This window comes from Syngnathus floridae, unplaced genomic scaffold (assembly GCF_059516105.1).
Source record: "Syngnathus floridae isolate MCC-2025c unplaced genomic scaffold, RoL_Sflo_1.0 HiC_scaffold_204, whole genome shotgun sequence".
In the NCBI taxonomy this organism is placed as follows: domain Eukaryota; kingdom Metazoa; phylum Chordata; class Actinopteri; order Syngnathiformes; family Syngnathidae; genus Syngnathus; species Syngnathus floridae.
Genome location: NW_028284200.1, coordinates 26,449 through 42,315, shown reverse-complemented (window position 1 = coordinate 42,315; position 15,867 = coordinate 26,449). Strand labels below are relative to the sequence as shown.

General features: G+C 47.3%; 1 protein-coding gene, 1 long non-coding RNA gene and 1 pseudogene across 7 annotated transcripts; all 3 read right to left on the bottom strand.

Annotated features, from left to right (window-relative positions):
• Nucleotides 1-114: 114 nt before the first annotated feature.
• On the bottom strand, nucleotides 115-9,179 carry LOC148377374 (uncharacterized). 4 transcript variants are annotated; one of them, XR_015856774.1, is made up of 7 exons: nucleotides 8,959-9,179; nucleotides 8,735-8,781; nucleotides 8,534-8,611; nucleotides 6,804-6,969; nucleotides 6,603-6,680; nucleotides 4,664-4,752; nucleotides 115-159 (listed from the first exon to the last, which is right to left on the bottom strand). It is a non-coding gene; the product is annotated as an uncharacterized LOC148377374 (long non-coding RNA). The 4 variants fall into 4 exon arrangements; XR_015856771.1 differs by lacking the exon at nucleotides 115-159 and adding an exon at nucleotides 163-213 and having other exon boundaries at nucleotides 8,959-9,178; XR_015856772.1 differs by lacking the exon at nucleotides 115-159 and adding an exon at nucleotides 163-213 and having other exon boundaries at nucleotides 8,735-8,777; nucleotides 8,959-9,178.
• A 1,473-nt stretch (nucleotides 9,180-10,652) lies between these two features.
• LOC148377373 (janus kinase and microtubule-interacting protein 3-like) lies at nucleotides 10,653-11,969 on the bottom strand. 3 transcript variants are annotated; one of them, XM_088368254.1, is made up of 4 exons: nucleotides 11,778-11,834; nucleotides 11,592-11,657; nucleotides 11,018-11,530; nucleotides 10,653-10,938 (listed from the first exon to the last, which is right to left on the bottom strand). In XM_088368254.1, the coding sequence occupies exons 3-4, from the start codon at nucleotides 11,228-11,230 to the stop codon at nucleotides 10,822-10,824; spliced, it is 330 nt and encodes a 109-aa protein (XP_088224380.1). In that variant the 5' UTR covers nucleotides 11,231-11,530; nucleotides 11,592-11,657; nucleotides 11,778-11,834; the 3' UTR covers nucleotides 10,653-10,821. The 3 variants fall into 3 exon arrangements, with proteins under 3 accessions (XP_088224380.1, XP_088224381.1, XP_088224382.1); XM_088368255.1 differs by having other exon boundaries at nucleotides 11,592-11,969; XM_088368256.1 differs by lacking the exons at nucleotides 11,592-11,657; nucleotides 11,778-11,834 and having other exon boundaries at nucleotides 11,018-11,580.
• Nucleotides 11,970-12,061: 92 nt separating this feature from the next.
• Nucleotides 12,062-15,588, bottom strand: LOC148377372 (janus kinase and microtubule-interacting protein 3-like; annotated as a pseudogene).
• Between the last annotated feature and the right edge of the window lie 279 nt (nucleotides 15,589-15,867).

Here is a 15,867-nt window from a genome sequence, read left to right as displayed (position 1 = left end):
GGCAAAGTTAAGAGTAGAGTTAAATAAAGTTTTTAGTCAACGCAATAATTTACAACCGTTGACCAGTCGAAATAATCGTCGAAATTTGGCGTCTGTGGCTGGAAGCAGACGCCGAGTTCGACATTCCTCCCAAACGCCACACTCCCTCGCTTTTCAGGGCTAAAAAAAAACAGTTGTAATTACCTTGTACGCTCTAGACGGTCAAGTTGCAAGCTGAAAACAAAAATATTTGCCTTGTTAGTCATCGTGTTACTAACCGCTGTGTCTTGTTTGCCAGAATTGCCGCTTTCCTACTTCCTGTTGCAAGCCACGCCCACGGATTATAATTTTGCCGTGAGTTCCGCCTATTGACGTCATGTCCGCGTCACATGACTGCGACGTAATATTATCTAAAACTGTTTGTGCGGTATTGTGTTGTTCTGTGCGGCATTGTGTTATTCTGTGCGGCGTCGTGTTGTTCTGTGCGGCGTCGTGTTGTTCAGTGCGACGTCGTGTTGTTCAGTGCGGCATGGTGTTGTTCAGTGCGGCATGGTGTTGTTCAGTGCGGCATGGTGTTGTTCAGTGCGGCATAATGTTGTTCAGTGCGGCATAATGTTGTTCAGTGCGGCATGGTGTTGTTCAGTGCGGAATGGTGTTGTTCAGTGCGGCATGGTGTTGTTCAGTGCGGCATAATGTTGTTCAGTGCGCCATAATGTTGTTCAGTGCGGCATGGTGTTGTTCAGTGCGGGATGGTGTTGTTCAGTGCAGGATGGTGTTGTTCAGTGCGGCATGGTGTTGTTCAATGCGGCATGGTGTTGTTCAGTGCGGCATGGTGTTGTTCAGTGCGGCATGGTGTTGTTCAGTGCGGCATAATGTTGTTCAGTGCGGCATGGTGTTGTTCAGTGCAGCATGGTGTTGTTCAGTGCGGCATGGTGTTGTTCAGTGCGGCATGGTGTTGTTCAGTGCGGAATGGTGTTGTTCAGTGCGGCATGGTGTTGTTCAGTCCGGGATGGTGTTGTTCAATGCGGGATCGTGTTGTTCAGTGCGGGGTGGTGTTGTTCAGTGCGGGATGGTGTTGTTCAGTGCGGCATGGTGTTGTTCAATGCGGCATGGTGTTGTTCAGTGCGGGATGGTGTTGTTCATTGCGGCATGGTGTTGTTCAGTGCGGCATGGTGTTGTTCAGTGCGGCATGGTGTTGTTCAGTGCGGCATGGTGTTGTTCAGTGCGGCATAATGTTGTTCAGTGCGGCATGGTGTTGTTCAGTGTGGAAAGGTGTTGTTCAGTGCAGGATGGTGTTGTTCAGTGCGGCATGGTGTTGTTCAATGCAGGATCGTGTTGTTCAGTGCAGCATAATGTTGTTCAGTGCAGCATGGTGTTGTTCAGTGCGGCATGGTGTTGTTCAATGCGGCATGGTGTTGTTCACTGCGGGATGGTGTTGTTCAATGCGGGATCGTGTTGTTCAGTGCGGCATAATGTTGTTCAGTGCAGCATGGTGTTGTTCAGTGCGGCATGGTGTTGTTCAGTGCGACATAATGTTGTTCAGTGCGGCATAATGTTGTTCAGTGCGGCATAATGTTGTTCAGTGCGGCATGGTGTTGTTCAGTGCGGCATGGTGTTGTTCAGTGCGGCATGGTGTTGTTCAGTGCAGGATGGTGTTGTTCAGTGCGGCATGGTGTTGTTCAATGCGGCATGGTGTTGTTCAGTGCGGGATGGTGTTGTTCAGTGCAGGATGGTGTTGTTCAGTGCGGCATGGTGTTGTTCAGTGCGGAATGGTGTTGTTCAGTGCGGCATGGTGTTGTTCAGTGCGGCATGGTGTTGTTCAGTGCAGGATGGTGTTGTTCAATGCGGGATCGTGTTGTTCAGTGCGGCATGGTGTTGTTCAGTACGGCATGGTGTTGTTCAGTGCGGCATAATGTTGTTCAGTGCGGCATGGTGTTGTTCAGTGCGGCATGGTGTTGTTCAGTGCGGCATGGTGTTGTTCAGTGCGGCATGGTGTTGTTCAGTGCGGCATAATGTTGTCCAGTGCGCCATAATGTTGTTCAGTGCGGCATGGTGTTGTTCAGTGCGGGATGGTGTTGTTCAGTGCAGGATGGTGTTGTTCAGTGCGGCATGGTGTTGTTCAATGCGGCATGGTGTTGTTCAGTGCGGGATGGTGTTGTTCAGTGCGGCATGGTGTTGTTCAGTGCGGCATAATGTTGTTCAGTGCGGCATGGTGTTGTTCAGTGCGGCATGGTGTTGTTCAGTGCGGCATGGTGTTGTTCAGTGCGGCATGGTGTTGTTCAGTGCGGCATGGTGTTGTTCAGTGCAGGATGGTGTTGTTCAGTGCGGCATGGTGTTGTTCAATGCGGCATGGTGTTGTTCAGTGCGGGATGGTGTTGTTCAGTGCGGCATGGTGTTGTTCAGTGCGGCATAATGTTGTTCAGTGCGGCATGGTGTTGTTCAGTGCGGCATGGTGTTGTTCAGTGCGGCATGGTGTTGTTCAGTGCGGCATGGTGTTGTTCAGTGCGGCATAATGTTGTCCAGTGCGCCATAATGTTGTTCAGTGCGGCATGGTGTTGTTTAGTGCGGGATGGTGTTGTTCAGTGCAGGATGGTGTTGTTCAGTGCGGCATGGTGTTGTTCAATGCGGCATGGTGTTGTTCAGTGCGGGATGGTGTTGTTCAGTGCGGCATAATGTTGTTCAGTGCGGCATGGTGTTGTTCAGTGCGGCATGGTGTTGTTCAGTGCGGCATGGTGTTGTTCAGTGCGGCATGGTGTTGTTCAGTGCGGCATGGTGTTGTTTAGTGCGGGATGGTGTTGTTCAGTGCAGGATGGTGTTGTTCAGTGCGGCATGGTGTTGTTCAATGCGGCATGGTGTTGTTCAGTGCGGGATGGTGTTGTTCAGTGCGGCATGGTGTTGTTCAGTGCGGCATAATGTTGTTCAGTGCGGCATGGTGTTGTTCAGTGCGGCATGGTGTTGTTCAGTGCGGAATGGTGTTGTTCAGTGCGGCATGGTGTTGTTCAGTGCGGCATGGTGTTGTTCAGTGCGGAATGGTGTTGTTCAGTGCGGCATGGTGTTGTTCAGTGCGGGATGGTGTTGTTCAATGCGGGATCGTGTTGTTCAGTGCGGGGTGGTGTTGTTCAGTGCAGGATGGTGTTGTTCAGTGCAGGATGGTGTTGTTCAGTGCGGCATGGTGTTGTTCAATGCAGGATCGTGTTGTTCAGTGCAGCATAATGTTGTTCAGTGCAGCATGGTGTTGTTCAGTGCGGCATGGTGTTGTTCAATGCGGCATGGTGTTGTTCAGTGCGGGATGGTGTTGTTCAGTGCGGCATGGTGTTTTTCAGTGCGGCATAATGTTGTTCAGTGCGGCATGGTGTTGTTCAGTGCGGCATGGTGTTGTTCAGTGCGACATAATGTTGTTCAGTGCGGCATAATGTTGTTCAGTGCGGCATGGTGTTGTTCAGTGCGGCATGGTGTTGTTCAGTGCGGCATGGTGTTGTTCAGTGCGGCATGGTGTTGTTCAGTGCAGGCTGGTGTTGTTCAATGCGGCATGGTGTTGTTCAGTGCGGGATGGTGTTGTTCAGTGCAGGATGGTGTTGTTCAGTGCGGCATGGTGTTGTTCAGTGCGGAATGGTGTTGTTCAGTGCGGCATGGTGTTGTTCAGTGCGGCATGGTGTTGTTCAGTGCAGGATGGTGTTGTTCAATGCGGGATGGTGTTGTTCAGTGCAGGATGGTGTTGTTCAGTGCAGGATGGTGTTGTTCAGTGCGGCATGGTGTTGTTCAATGCGGCATGGTGTTGTTCAGTGCAGGATGGTGTTGTTCAGTGCGGCATGGTGTTGTTCAATGCGGCATGGTGTTGTTCAATGCGGCATGGTGTTGTTCAGTGCGGCATGGTGTTGTTCAGTGCGGCATGGTGTTGTTCAGTGCAGCGTAATGTTGTTCAGTGCGGGATGGTGTTGTTCAGTGCGGGATGGTGTTGTTCAGTGCGGCATGGTGTTCAATGCGGAATGGTGTTGTTCAGTGCAGGATGGTGTTGTTCAGTGCGGCATGGTGTTGTTCAGTGCGGCATAATGTTGTTCAGTGCGGCATGGTGTTGTTCAGTGCGGCATGGTGTTGTTCAGTGCGGCATGGTGTTGTTCAGTGCGGCATGGTGTTGTTCAGTGCGGCATAATGTTGTTCAGTGCGGCATGGTGTTGTTCAGTGCGGCATGGTGTTGTTCAGTGCGGCATAATGTTCAGTGCGGCATAATGTTGTTCAGTGCGGCATGGTGTTGTTCAGTGCGGGATGGTGTTGTTCAGTGCAGGATGGTGTTGTTCAGTGCGGCATGGTGTTCAGTGCGGGATGGTGTCTTTCAGTGCGGCATGGTGTCGTTCAGTGCGGCATGGTGTCTTTCAGTGCGGCATGGTGTCGTTCAGTGAGGCATGGTGTTGTTCAGTGCGGCATGGTGTTGTTTAGTGCGGCATGGTGTTGTTCAGTGCGGGATGGTGTTGTTCAGTGTGGCATGGTGTTCAGTGCGGCATGGTGTTGTTCAGTGCGGTATCGTGTTGTTCAGTGCGGTATCGTGTTTCTCAGTGCGGTATCGTGTTGTTCAGTGCAGTATCGTTGTGTTGTTCGTATTGTGTTTAACACTTAGCCTCTAACACTTAGCCTCTAACACTTAGCCTCTAGCATCTAGAAGGTAAATAAATAGGAAGGAAGGACTCACCGGTGACGCCTTCGCCCACGTCCAAGCGTTGTACTTTGTATTTTCATCCTTCTGACAGTGGAAAACATAGCCAACAAACACCGTGGAACCTAAACGAATGAAAGAAAACTATCATTTGGCCACAACCAACATTCACAGATACAACACAATGTGACGTGCGGGGTTGAGGTTAAAGGTTGAGTGAAGGGCCCTCGTTTTAAACTACTTTTTTGAAAAGGATTGGGAACAAGTAAGACGTATTTAATTTATTTAATGGGAAGTAGTAAGAGCTATATAATTTAATCTATGTATTATATTCTATTGTATTGTATTCTGTTGTATTCTTTTGGATTGTATTCACACTAACCCCACTAAAACTTCAGCCCACAAAAACTCGCCTCTGGCGCCTAGCCTCTGGCACTTAGCCTCTAACACTTAGCCTTTAACACTTAGCCTTTAACACTTAGCCTTTAACACTTAGCCTTTAACACTTAGCCTAGAAGGTGAATAAATAGGGTTAAAGGTTGAGTGAAGGGACCTCGTTTTAAACTACTTTTTTGAAAAGGAGTGGGAACAAGTAAGACGTATTTAATTTATTTAATGGGAAGTAGTAAGACTTATTAAATTTATTTAATCTACTTTTCTTCCCAGGCAAAATTTGATGTGCTGCAATTCCAAATTTCCAAAGTGAATGAAGGAATGAAGTCCTTTAAATTATGATTTTGTATAAATACTAGGCATTAACACAAAATCGACGGCACAAAATGGGCAGACTTTACTTGTTTGAAAAGGACTGGTTACAAGACAGACTTTTTTAATTTATTTAATGGGAAGAAGACTTATTTAGTTTAATTGATCTATTTTTGTTCCCTGGCAAAATTCGATTTGCTGCAATTCCAAATTTCCAAAGTGAATGAAGGAAAGAAGTCGTTTAAATTATGATTTTGTTTAAATACTAGGCATAGACACAAAATCTACGGCACAAAATGGGCAGACTTTACTTGTTTGAAGAGGACTGGTTACAAGACAGACTTTTCTGATTTATTTAATGGGAAGAAGACTTATTTAGTTTATTTAATCTATTTTTGTTCCCTGGCAAAATTGGATTTGCTGAAATTGTATTTTGCCAAATCTTGCCTTGAGACCTGATAGGAAGTATTAAACGCTTAGTTAAATCAATACAAGTTGGTAATAAGAGCGAGTAATGTTGGTTGAACCGATGAATGAAGGTTGAAAGCAATTTAAATTATGACTTTGTATAAATACTAGATATTAACAGAACATCTACTGCGCGAAATGGGCAGAGTTTACTTGTTTGAGAAGGAGTGGCTTATTCAAAACTAAGATTTATTTAATCTGTTTGTTCCCAGGCAAAATTGGATGTGATGCAATTCCAAATTTCACCACATGATGGTGCCCAATTTTGACTTCATAGGACATATTAAACACTTAGCTTGTTATTATGTTCAAGGTAATCAGATTTGTTTATTATTCTAATGGCCTCTTCAAAACTATTCTGGATTACTACTTTGGATCTATTCTACATTACTTGGCAACAACATACTCTGTAACAGATTAGGCAGTATAATCATATCTGTTAACTTGAGAGTGCCCACACTCAATCTACTTATCGTGATGTGTTAAATCAATTACTGTTAGACATTATTTGTCTGATAATCTACCAAATCTTTGAATTGAAGAATTTGTGATTTAATTAATAGCTTGTTCAGGGTAATCAGACTTGTATATAATTCTAATGGCCTTCTTTTGAAAACTATTCTGAATTATAACTTTGGATCTTATATTACTTTGCAACAATCTACTCCGTGACAGATTAGGCAGTATAATCACATATGTTAACTTCAGTGCCCACACTGTATTTATTTATGGTTATTTGTTAAATCAAGTACTGTTAGACATGAAATAGGAAGTGTTTAACATAAATGTTATGGCTACTCACCATTGTAGCTCGCTCCTGGTCAATGATACGAGCCTCTTCTTGCAGTGGAAAACTTGCAGCCAACAAACACCGTGGAACCTAAAGGAATGAAATTAAACATTAACATTTCGCCTCGACCAATTTTCACACGTACAACGCAACGCGGCTACACTTCTGCTATTACAAACGTAAATCTCCTTAAACACAATGAGTGTTACTTACCGTGTACGCTCTAGACGGTCCAGTTGCAAGCAGAAAATAAAGATATTTCTGTTGATAATCGTCACTGCTCAGTGGCTCACGGCCATCGCGCCAACAGATTTGAATCGGAGGTTCGGGCAATTACGTCATATCCGCGGCACATGACTGCGACGTAATACCCGCTTATCTGAAACGGCAGTTAAAAGTAGAGTTACATCAAGTTTTCTTGGAACCTAAACGAATGAAAGAAAACTATCATTTGGCCACAACCAACATTCACAGATACAACACAACGTGCGGGGTTGAGGTTAAAGATTGAGTGAAGGGCCCTCGTTTTAAACTACTGTTTTGAAAAGGAGTGGGAACAAGTAAGACGTATTTAATTTATTTAATGGGAAGTAGTAAGACTTATTAAATTTATTTAATCTACTTTTCTTCCCAGGCAAAATTTGATGTGCTGCAATTCCAAATTTCCAAAGTGAATGAAGGAATGAAGTCCTTTAAATTATGATTTTGTATAAATACTAGGCATTAACACAAAATCGACGGCACAAAATGGGCAGACTTTACTTGTTTGAAAAGGACTGGTTACAAGACAGACTTTTTTAATTTATTTAATGGGAAGAAGACTTATTTAGTTTAATTGATCTATTTTTGTTCCCTGCCAAAATTCGATTTGCTGCAATTCCAAATTTCCAAAGTGAATGAAGGAAAGAAGTCGTTTAAATTATGATTTTGTTTAAATACTAGGCATAGACACAAAATCTACGGCACAAAATGGGCAGACTTTACTTGTTTGAAGAGGACTGGTTACAAGACAGACTTTTCTGATTTATTTAATGGGAAGAGGACTTATTTAGTTTATTTAATCTATTTTTGTTCCCTGGCAAAATTGGATTTGCTGAAATTGTATTTTGCCAAATCTCGATTTGAGACCTGATAGGAAGTATTAAACGCTTAGTTAAATCAATACAAGTTGGTAATAAGAGCGAGTAATGTTGGTTGAACCGATGAATGAAGGTTGAAAGCAATTTAAATTATGACTTTGTATAAATACTAGATATTAACAGAACATCTACTGCGCAAAATGGGCAGAGTTTACTTGTTTGAGAAGGAGTGGCTTATTCAAAACTAAGATTTATGTAATCTGTTTGTTCACAGGCAAAATTGGATGTGATGCAATTCCAAATTTCACCACATGATGGTGCCCAATTTTGACTTCATAGGACATATTAAACACTTAGCTTGTTATTATGTTCAAGGTAATCAGATTTGTTTATCATTCTAATGGCCTCTTCAAAACTATTCTGGATTACTACTTTGGATCTATTCTACATTACTTGGCAACAACATACTCTGTAACAGATTAGGCAGTATAATCACATATGTTAACTTGAGAGTGCCCACACTCAATCTACTTATCGTGATGTGTTAAATCAATTACTGTTAGACATTATTTGTCTGATAATCTACCAAATCTTTGAATTGAAGAATTTGTGATTTAATTAATAGCTTGTTCAGGGTAATCAGACTTGTATATAATTCTAATGGCCTTCTTTTGAAAACTATTCTGAATTACAACTTTGGATCTTATATTACTTTGCAACAATCTACTCGGTGACAGATTAGGCAGTATAATCACATATGTTAACTTCAGTGCCCACACTGTATTTATTTATGGTTATTTGTTAAATCAAGTACTGTTAGACATGAAATAGGAAGTGTTTAACATAAATGTTATGGCTACTCACCATTGTAGCTCGCTCCTGGTCAATGATATGAGCCTCTTCTTGCAGTGGAAAACTTGCAGCCAACAAACACCGTGGAACCTAAAGGAATGAAATTAAACATTAACATTTCGCCCGGACCAACATTCACACGTACAACGCAACGCGGCTACACTTCTGCTATTACAAACGTAAATCTCCTTAAACACAACGAGTGTTACTTACCGTGTACGCTCTAGGCAAAATTGGATGTGATGCAATTCCAAATCTATCTGAAACGGCAGTTAAAAGTAGAGTTACATCAAGTTTTCTTTTTTAATCAACACAATCATTTACAACCGTTGACCAGAAAGAATCGTCGAAATTCGACGTCCCCCACAAACGCCACGCTCACTCGCTTTTCAGGGCAACAAAAGTACTTCTTTTTAAAAACGATGAGTTGTACTTACCGTGTACGCTCTGGACGGTCCAGTTGCAAGCAGAAAATAAAAATATTTCTCTTGTTAGTCGTATGTTACCATCCGCTGTGTCTTTGTCAACATCGCCGCCATTTTCCTACTTCCTGCTGCGAGCCACGCCCACGGATTTAAATTTGGGCGGAAGCTCTTTCCATTGGCGTCGTTTTCGCGTATAGCAAATCCGATTGGTTGGGAAGGGGGCACGGTTATGCAGCCGAGGGGTCCTGTGATCGGTGGGATGTAAAGTAGGCGTCGACGTCACGTCCGCGTCACGTGACCACGACGTGGCAGACGTCATATAGCAACCGCTGTTTTGTTTAGTAGACTTACAGTTGTTATGCATTGACATAATGGCGCACACACCAAATAGATTTAAATAAATTAAATAATTCTTCTGCCCACTCTCTTTTAAACAAGTTAACTCTCCCCGCGGATTTGAATTCCGGCGAAAGTTACGCCCATCGACGTCACGTATGTCACGTGACCACGACGTGGCAGATGTCATATAGCAACCGCTGTTTTATTTAGTAGATTTACAGTTGTTATGCATTGGCATAATGGTGTGCACTCAAAATAGATTTAAATAAATTAAATATTTCTTCTGCCTACTCCCTTTTAAACAAGTTAACTCTGCCCACGTCCATTGACGTCTTGTCTGCGTCACGTGACCACGACGTAGCGACGTCATATAGTAACCGCTGTTTTGACCAGTAGACTTAGTTATTATGCGTTGACATAATGGCGCACTGGTTAGCATGGCCACCTCTTAAGCATGATGATGCGGGTTCGACGCCTGATCAATGTTAGCATGGAGTGAGCTGAAGTGCATGGCGCTGAAGATTTGAATCTTTGAAATGCGCTGAGGTCTGACATATCAGGCAGAATGGTTTGCCATCACGTTCAACAAAAAATAGAAACTTTCCCACTCTGATTAAAACGTCCTGTGTTCATCTACGTATTTTCGTTTTGCTGTGCATCTTTTCCCTGCCATTTCGAGAGCCCAATTGACACTCATAGTTTAAAGAAATGTGTTTGCCCATCCTACTTTGTGGAATTTCACCACATGCGCTTTTGACCAAAATACCAAATTGAACTCAAGTGAAGCCAACACGCACAACCCCCCCCCCCACACACACACAAATGTTGATATGAACATAAAAGAGCCGCATGCGGTTCGGGAGTTGCGGCTTGGCCAAACCTGTACTATACAACTTTATTTGTATAAAATTTTCACAACAGCTGTCACACAAACAAAGCGGGAAAAACCGAAGACGTGCGTGTTCCGCCCACGCTGGATTTATTTGCACCTTTGAAAAGACACCGTATTGCCGCAGATGTGGCAAAGAGTACTTTTGGGCATCTGAGACGGAAGGATGTCCAAAGCATCACGTCACCTGCTCTGGTAGGCATGGTGGTGGGACGTTGAGGTCAACCGCTTTGGGGTTGGCTGAATCTTTGATCGCAGGATGCCACACACTTGAAGACAGAAGCAGAAAAGCAGAGCTAAATGCAAAATGTACTCACCGGTGACTCCAATTTTTTTCCCCCCTGAAGAAACAGCTGGACGGGTGGCCCCGGCTGGCCAGTGGGACTCTTGTTATTCTGACCCTTTTTAGTGCGCGTTTGGGGCAACAACCGTTTTTTGTGGCGCTCTCTTCTGGTTCAAAAGTGCCCTGCATGTGAATTTGCTTTTCCTGCCTTCTGATTGGATGAGCGCCGGTGTGACGCGGTGCCTCTGTCACCGTGGCGGGGGGTATACGTTGGCATCGGAGCGTCTGCCAACGTCTGAGACCGGCTGGCAGTGTATCGGAGGTGTCGAGTGCGGTGCCGCTGGAGCTCACTCACCAGCTGGTGTTAGGGCCACAGAATGAAGGCCAAGGAGAAGAATAGAAAGAGAAACAGAAACTTCTCCTCCAATTGTTTGATTTGTCTCTTCTGAGCTTCGATGAATTCTTTCAGCTCTTTGTTCCTCTAGGACGGACAAATGGAAAGTGGCATTCAAAAGCCAGTAAGCGTGCAAGTAAGTGCCGGGCTGGCTTTGGGCCCTTACCTGTTGCGCGCTGTGCAGCAGATCCATTCTCTCTTGGAGGATGCAAGCGTCGCGCTCCCTCAACTCGCACATCAGGGCTCGCTTCCATTGGTCCACGGCGCTCCTAAGCTCTTCTCTCTGATCCGCCGTCAGCACGTCATTCACGCCAGCGTGGCTGGCTTTTTCGCCGTCCGTGGCGGGGCAGTCCCGCTGCGGTAGCGCCTCGTACAACATGGCCTCCAGCTCCAGGATCCTCTGGGCCGCAATCCTCGTCCATCAGTGGTCCGGCGGGAGATTTGAGGGCGGCTTACCTTATGAGCCTGGTCCATGGAACACTTCCTGAAGTCCAACTCTTCATCCAGGTAGCCCTTCTGCTTGCAGAACATATCCTAGCACAGCTCAAGGTCAGAATTGTTGGGGCACATTGCCGGAGTTCCCCTTGGGTGATGTCGCGTGTCTGTCTACCTTCTCACTTTCAATGTCCAACATCTTCTGTTGAAGTGCTGACTTGGTCACTTTGATGTATTCTAACCACTGAGGAAAGGCTGCTGTCACATAAGCAGAATGCGAGAGCGTGCGTGGACGTGCGCATTACCTTCTCGGCTAGGGTGAGAAGGGTCCTGGCGTGAATCACGACCACCTGCTCCTCGTTGGTGAGATTCTGCAAGAGCCCAAAGGCACAGCGTCAACAAGCTTCTTTCAGCGCAAAGCCTTCCAAAAGTCACATTTGAGCCGCCGAGTCTCGTGGAGTGCGAACATAAGGAGTTCGACATACACTTACGGCGTTATAGCCCAGGATGTCCAGCTTCTTCATCAGATCACTGATGACGATGTCCGGGGGAAAGGCGCAAGGAGCAATGTAAGGTGTTCTGGGACCTCGGGTTAAGGTTAGGGTTGCGAGGGACGCCTTACCTACGCTCACGCCCTCGGCCTCGCAGTAGATCTGCAAAGGGCTGAGGCCGTCTGGGAAACGGACTTGCAGAAACTTCAAGACGGGGGAGCGCCACTCCCTCTCCTGAAAGGCAGAGGCATGCATCCGTCCGTCCGTCCGTCACATCTCTGGCCTCAACACGCTTGTGCGAGTCTTCCCACCTCCAGCTCCAGGATGCGGAACTCAAGCAGTTCGTTTTGGTCTCGGATATCCTGGATGTGCTCTTTCAGACGCGCTTCTTCCGCCTCCATCCGCCTGACCTGAAAAGACAGTCAGACCTCATCTGCGGGGCTTCCCGACAGGTGTGACGCCAAGCGACTCCGCCCAGCGCTTTTCTTTCCGTCACCTTTTCGGCCAACTGCTGATTGCTCTGACGCAGCAGCTGCTTCTCCTCCACCCACTTGACATTCTAGAAGAGACAAACGCGTGGACAGCTTTGGAATGTTGTGTCATTTTCATCCACAAATTCTTTGGTTGACTGGAAAATGACATTTGCTTTTCTCCGCATTTTCCCAGCCACGTTCGGGGGGGGGGGGGTTGGTCCAGTAATGCCAGACGGATGAGTGACTGAAGAATGTAGCTATTTTGTCTGAGAAAAAGGTGTGCTCATTGATGAGCTTACCTGTCCTTGTTGCTTCAGCGCTGACTCCAGATCTGCTACTCTGCTTTGATAGTGACCCATTTCTACCATCAGCTTTTCTCTGGTCTGAAAGGAGGAGGAGGGAGGCTCCTCCTCCTCCTTTCAGACCAGAGAACACCCGAGGCTGGGTGAGAACGGGGAGGCTGCGACCCGGCCGGGGGTTGCGGGAAGGGGCGCCACCTTGATCTCCTTCTCGGCGTCGTAGTCCCCTTCGCTGGTCTGGGCTAGCAGAGCGTAGGCTCGTTGCAGCGCTTGATATTCTTGCGTCAGCTGGCGGTAGCGAAGCTCCGCCTCTTCATGCACACACCAATGCAACACAGCACTAGTACCAGAATCAGTCAGACCGGCGACAAAGCACCCGCGACGCAAAGACAAGTCCGATTCCAGGCTGAAGAGGAATGTTTGGTGCCAATACGCTGGCAGAAATGGCGGGCTACCTCTTCGGGTTCCGTGTCGGGGGTTCTGTCGGTGTGAAAAGACAAGGACGATCCGTCCGAGTCCACCAACACGTCTTCGTCGTAGCCGTAAAATGTTTCGATGACCTGCGGGCGCGGAAGCAAACATCTCTCTGAACAAACTGAAGCGACACCTCACGATGAATCGACGAGAGGAACGATAGCGAGAAAAAGGCCATTTCATCTTGCGCAACACCAAGCAGCCGCAAACAAACAGACTCACCTTGCAGGACCTCACGCTTTGTTCCTCCTCAGAGATTCTCGACGTCGGTATCGTAGCAGCAAATCTCCCTCCTGTCGACACAAATAATCCGCCTTTGAGATTCTTTGGATGCAAAGGGAACGAACGGCTCCGGCGCAGAAACAAACGCGACTCACAATGACATTTCTGACATGAGCTCCTGTCTCCAGAGCCTGAAAAACACGTCACCGGCGATGATTGGAGGGACGCTCGTCTTTTCCAAAAGTGACAACTACAGGGTGTGTCAGGGTTTTCCAGATTATCTTTATCGTATCATTGTGTTGCTTTGACTTTGACTGCGACCTGTAATAAATAATATTATTTATCCCTTATTTATCCCTATCGCTTATCCCTTCCTACACAAAGTTGTAAAACACCCCTTGCTATGTTTTGACTAGAGGTCAAGGGCTTCCTCTATTCAATCCACTCTTACACCCACCCTGTTTCTCTTAATTAAAATGCTCGTGCAGGAGCCGAGAGTCAGACTTCATTCGTACAACGGATGGACTCTCCACCTGCAGGTGTCCAAAAGAACTTACTTGTCTCCCGTGTGGTTCTTGCAAAATAAGTTGGAGCGAGCGCAACTCTAACAGGGTGCATTTTGCCACTAGCTGCCTACGGACAATGACGTCGCGCTCGCGGCTCATGGTTGACGGGCTGAGCAGCCGGGCAAGTCCGTCGTTTTCAGCGCACAGCGAGTGGCAAAGGCGCTGACAAAACGGGAGCTTTGAGCTGCTGAAAACGGCAAAACAAGTCTAAAGCGTGTTCAAACGCGTGCGCACAATGCTCCTGCTTGAAAGGTCGGAATTTAAGGGGCCAATTTTTTGGATGGCGGCCGCCGGCCAAGCTTTGGACGGAAAAGGTTTCCTGGCGACAGCGAGCGAGCGCGGTGCTGCCGTACGTGCACCGAGTCGCCTGCCTGAAGACCTTGGACAAGTCGTCGATGATGTGCCGCTGCTCCACAACTTGAAGGAACTCCATTTCACCGTCCTGCTGGCCGCAACCGCGGTCCAGGTCATTGAGCGAACTAGGCCTTCTCTGTGGAACACAAATGCAGTGGACTCTGTTGGCACGCCGCCGTTGTCCGCGTCGACTTACCAAGCTTGCCATCTCCTCGTTCTCCTGGGTGACAAAGCGCACTTTGTTTTCAAGGCGACACAGCACCAGCGAGAGTTCTTCATTCTTCCTGCTCAGGCGTTTGTTTTTGTACAGGAGTGGCAGAAACTGGCTTTCTGTTTCTCTCAGTCGCTTTAGCTGCAAGCATGAAGTGCGGGATGTGAAAGACGCACAACACGCGGGCCAGAACGCATCCATTCCTTTTGCATCGGTTTGAACGGAATCGTGGCTTTGGCTCCCAATAAAAGACATCTACCAGGCAACCGACTCGCCGCGCCGCTCAACTAATAAGCAAGCGCAATGGGTGCCTCGCTGGATGGCGCGCATCAAACGTAGCGCAAACCTTCAAGCGTGCCGTCAATAAATTACCAGTTCATTGCGCTCTTCAGAAAGCAGGGCGTTTCGATCCTCCAGTTTCCTGATGACTGCGCTGAGCTCAGCGATTTTCAGATGAAACCGTCGCGTGTCCCGATCCTCCTGAGACTGAAAACGCCCCGCAACACACACACACAAGCACTCGTTCAAAGTTCAAAACTGTTTTTGTGCTACCTTCCTCCAGCAACGAACTAAGTCATGCGTACTGCAAGTGTGTGATGAGGTGGCTTACGCAATGAAGAGGATTGCTAGTAGCGGCGTTGACCCCACTTCCAGGGTAGTTTAGGCCCGCCCTTTGGGAATCCCTCAGGGCAGCGATCTGCTGCTCGGCAGCCTGAGTCTGCAGCTGAAGGCGGTGGACGTGGCCGGCCCCAGGGCTTCATCCAAAACACTAACCGCTCTGTCTTTCAGCTTGATCTCATCCGTCTGGATGTACAAACGGGGAGCGCTCAGGCAGGCGGGCAAACTCATTTGCCAGAATTGTGACAAAAACAAAGAGAGCAACCGGCCAATTTTTTTCTTGAATCGACTAGAACACCTTTGCTGTGACAAAAGCGAAGCGAGCAACCGGACATTTTCTTCTTGTGAAATAGAATAGAATAGAATGCCTTAGGTGTCATTGCACTGCAGGTATACAACGAAATTGGGAACATAGCCACGCACCGCGCATCTGATCAGTCCTACCAGTCGGCGGATCTCCCTCTCGCAGTCTCTCTTGGTTCGGCTCAGCTCCTCCCGATGCTGGTGATGAGCCGATCGGAGCTCGGCCGCTCGGGACTGCCAGGCCTGCTGGGCCGCTGCCAGGGCTTCTTCCGCGCTCCTGGTGGAGGCGACACCGCTCGGTCTCCCGACACCGCCGCGTCTCCTCCACCTCCGCCAGCAAAGCGCCCCCCCTCCTCACCTGAGCAGACATTGCGCCACACCGGGCCGTTGAGACCGCAACGGAGCGCCGCGACGCTTACTGGGGACAAGCTACACAATACGGTAGCGGCCGCATCGAAGCCCGACGTGGCGTGCGGATAGTCAGACACGGATAGAGCGGATCACCTTGTCCATGGAGCCGTCCCTCAGGCTGAGGACCAAGGCATTCAGTCGCTGGATCTCTCCATCTTT

What these genes read in the sequence shown, in the direction of transcription:
- LOC148377373 (XM_088368255.1), bottom strand. Translation starts at nt 11,230, where the DNA reads ATGTTGTACGAGGCGCTACCGCAGCGGGACTGCCCCGCCACGGACGGC. An exon ending in TGCTGCACAGCGCGCAACAG is followed by an intron (nt 10,939 to 11,017) that starts GTAAGGGCCCAA and finishes TGTCCGTCCTAG; the next exon opens with AGGAACAAAGAGCTGAAAGA.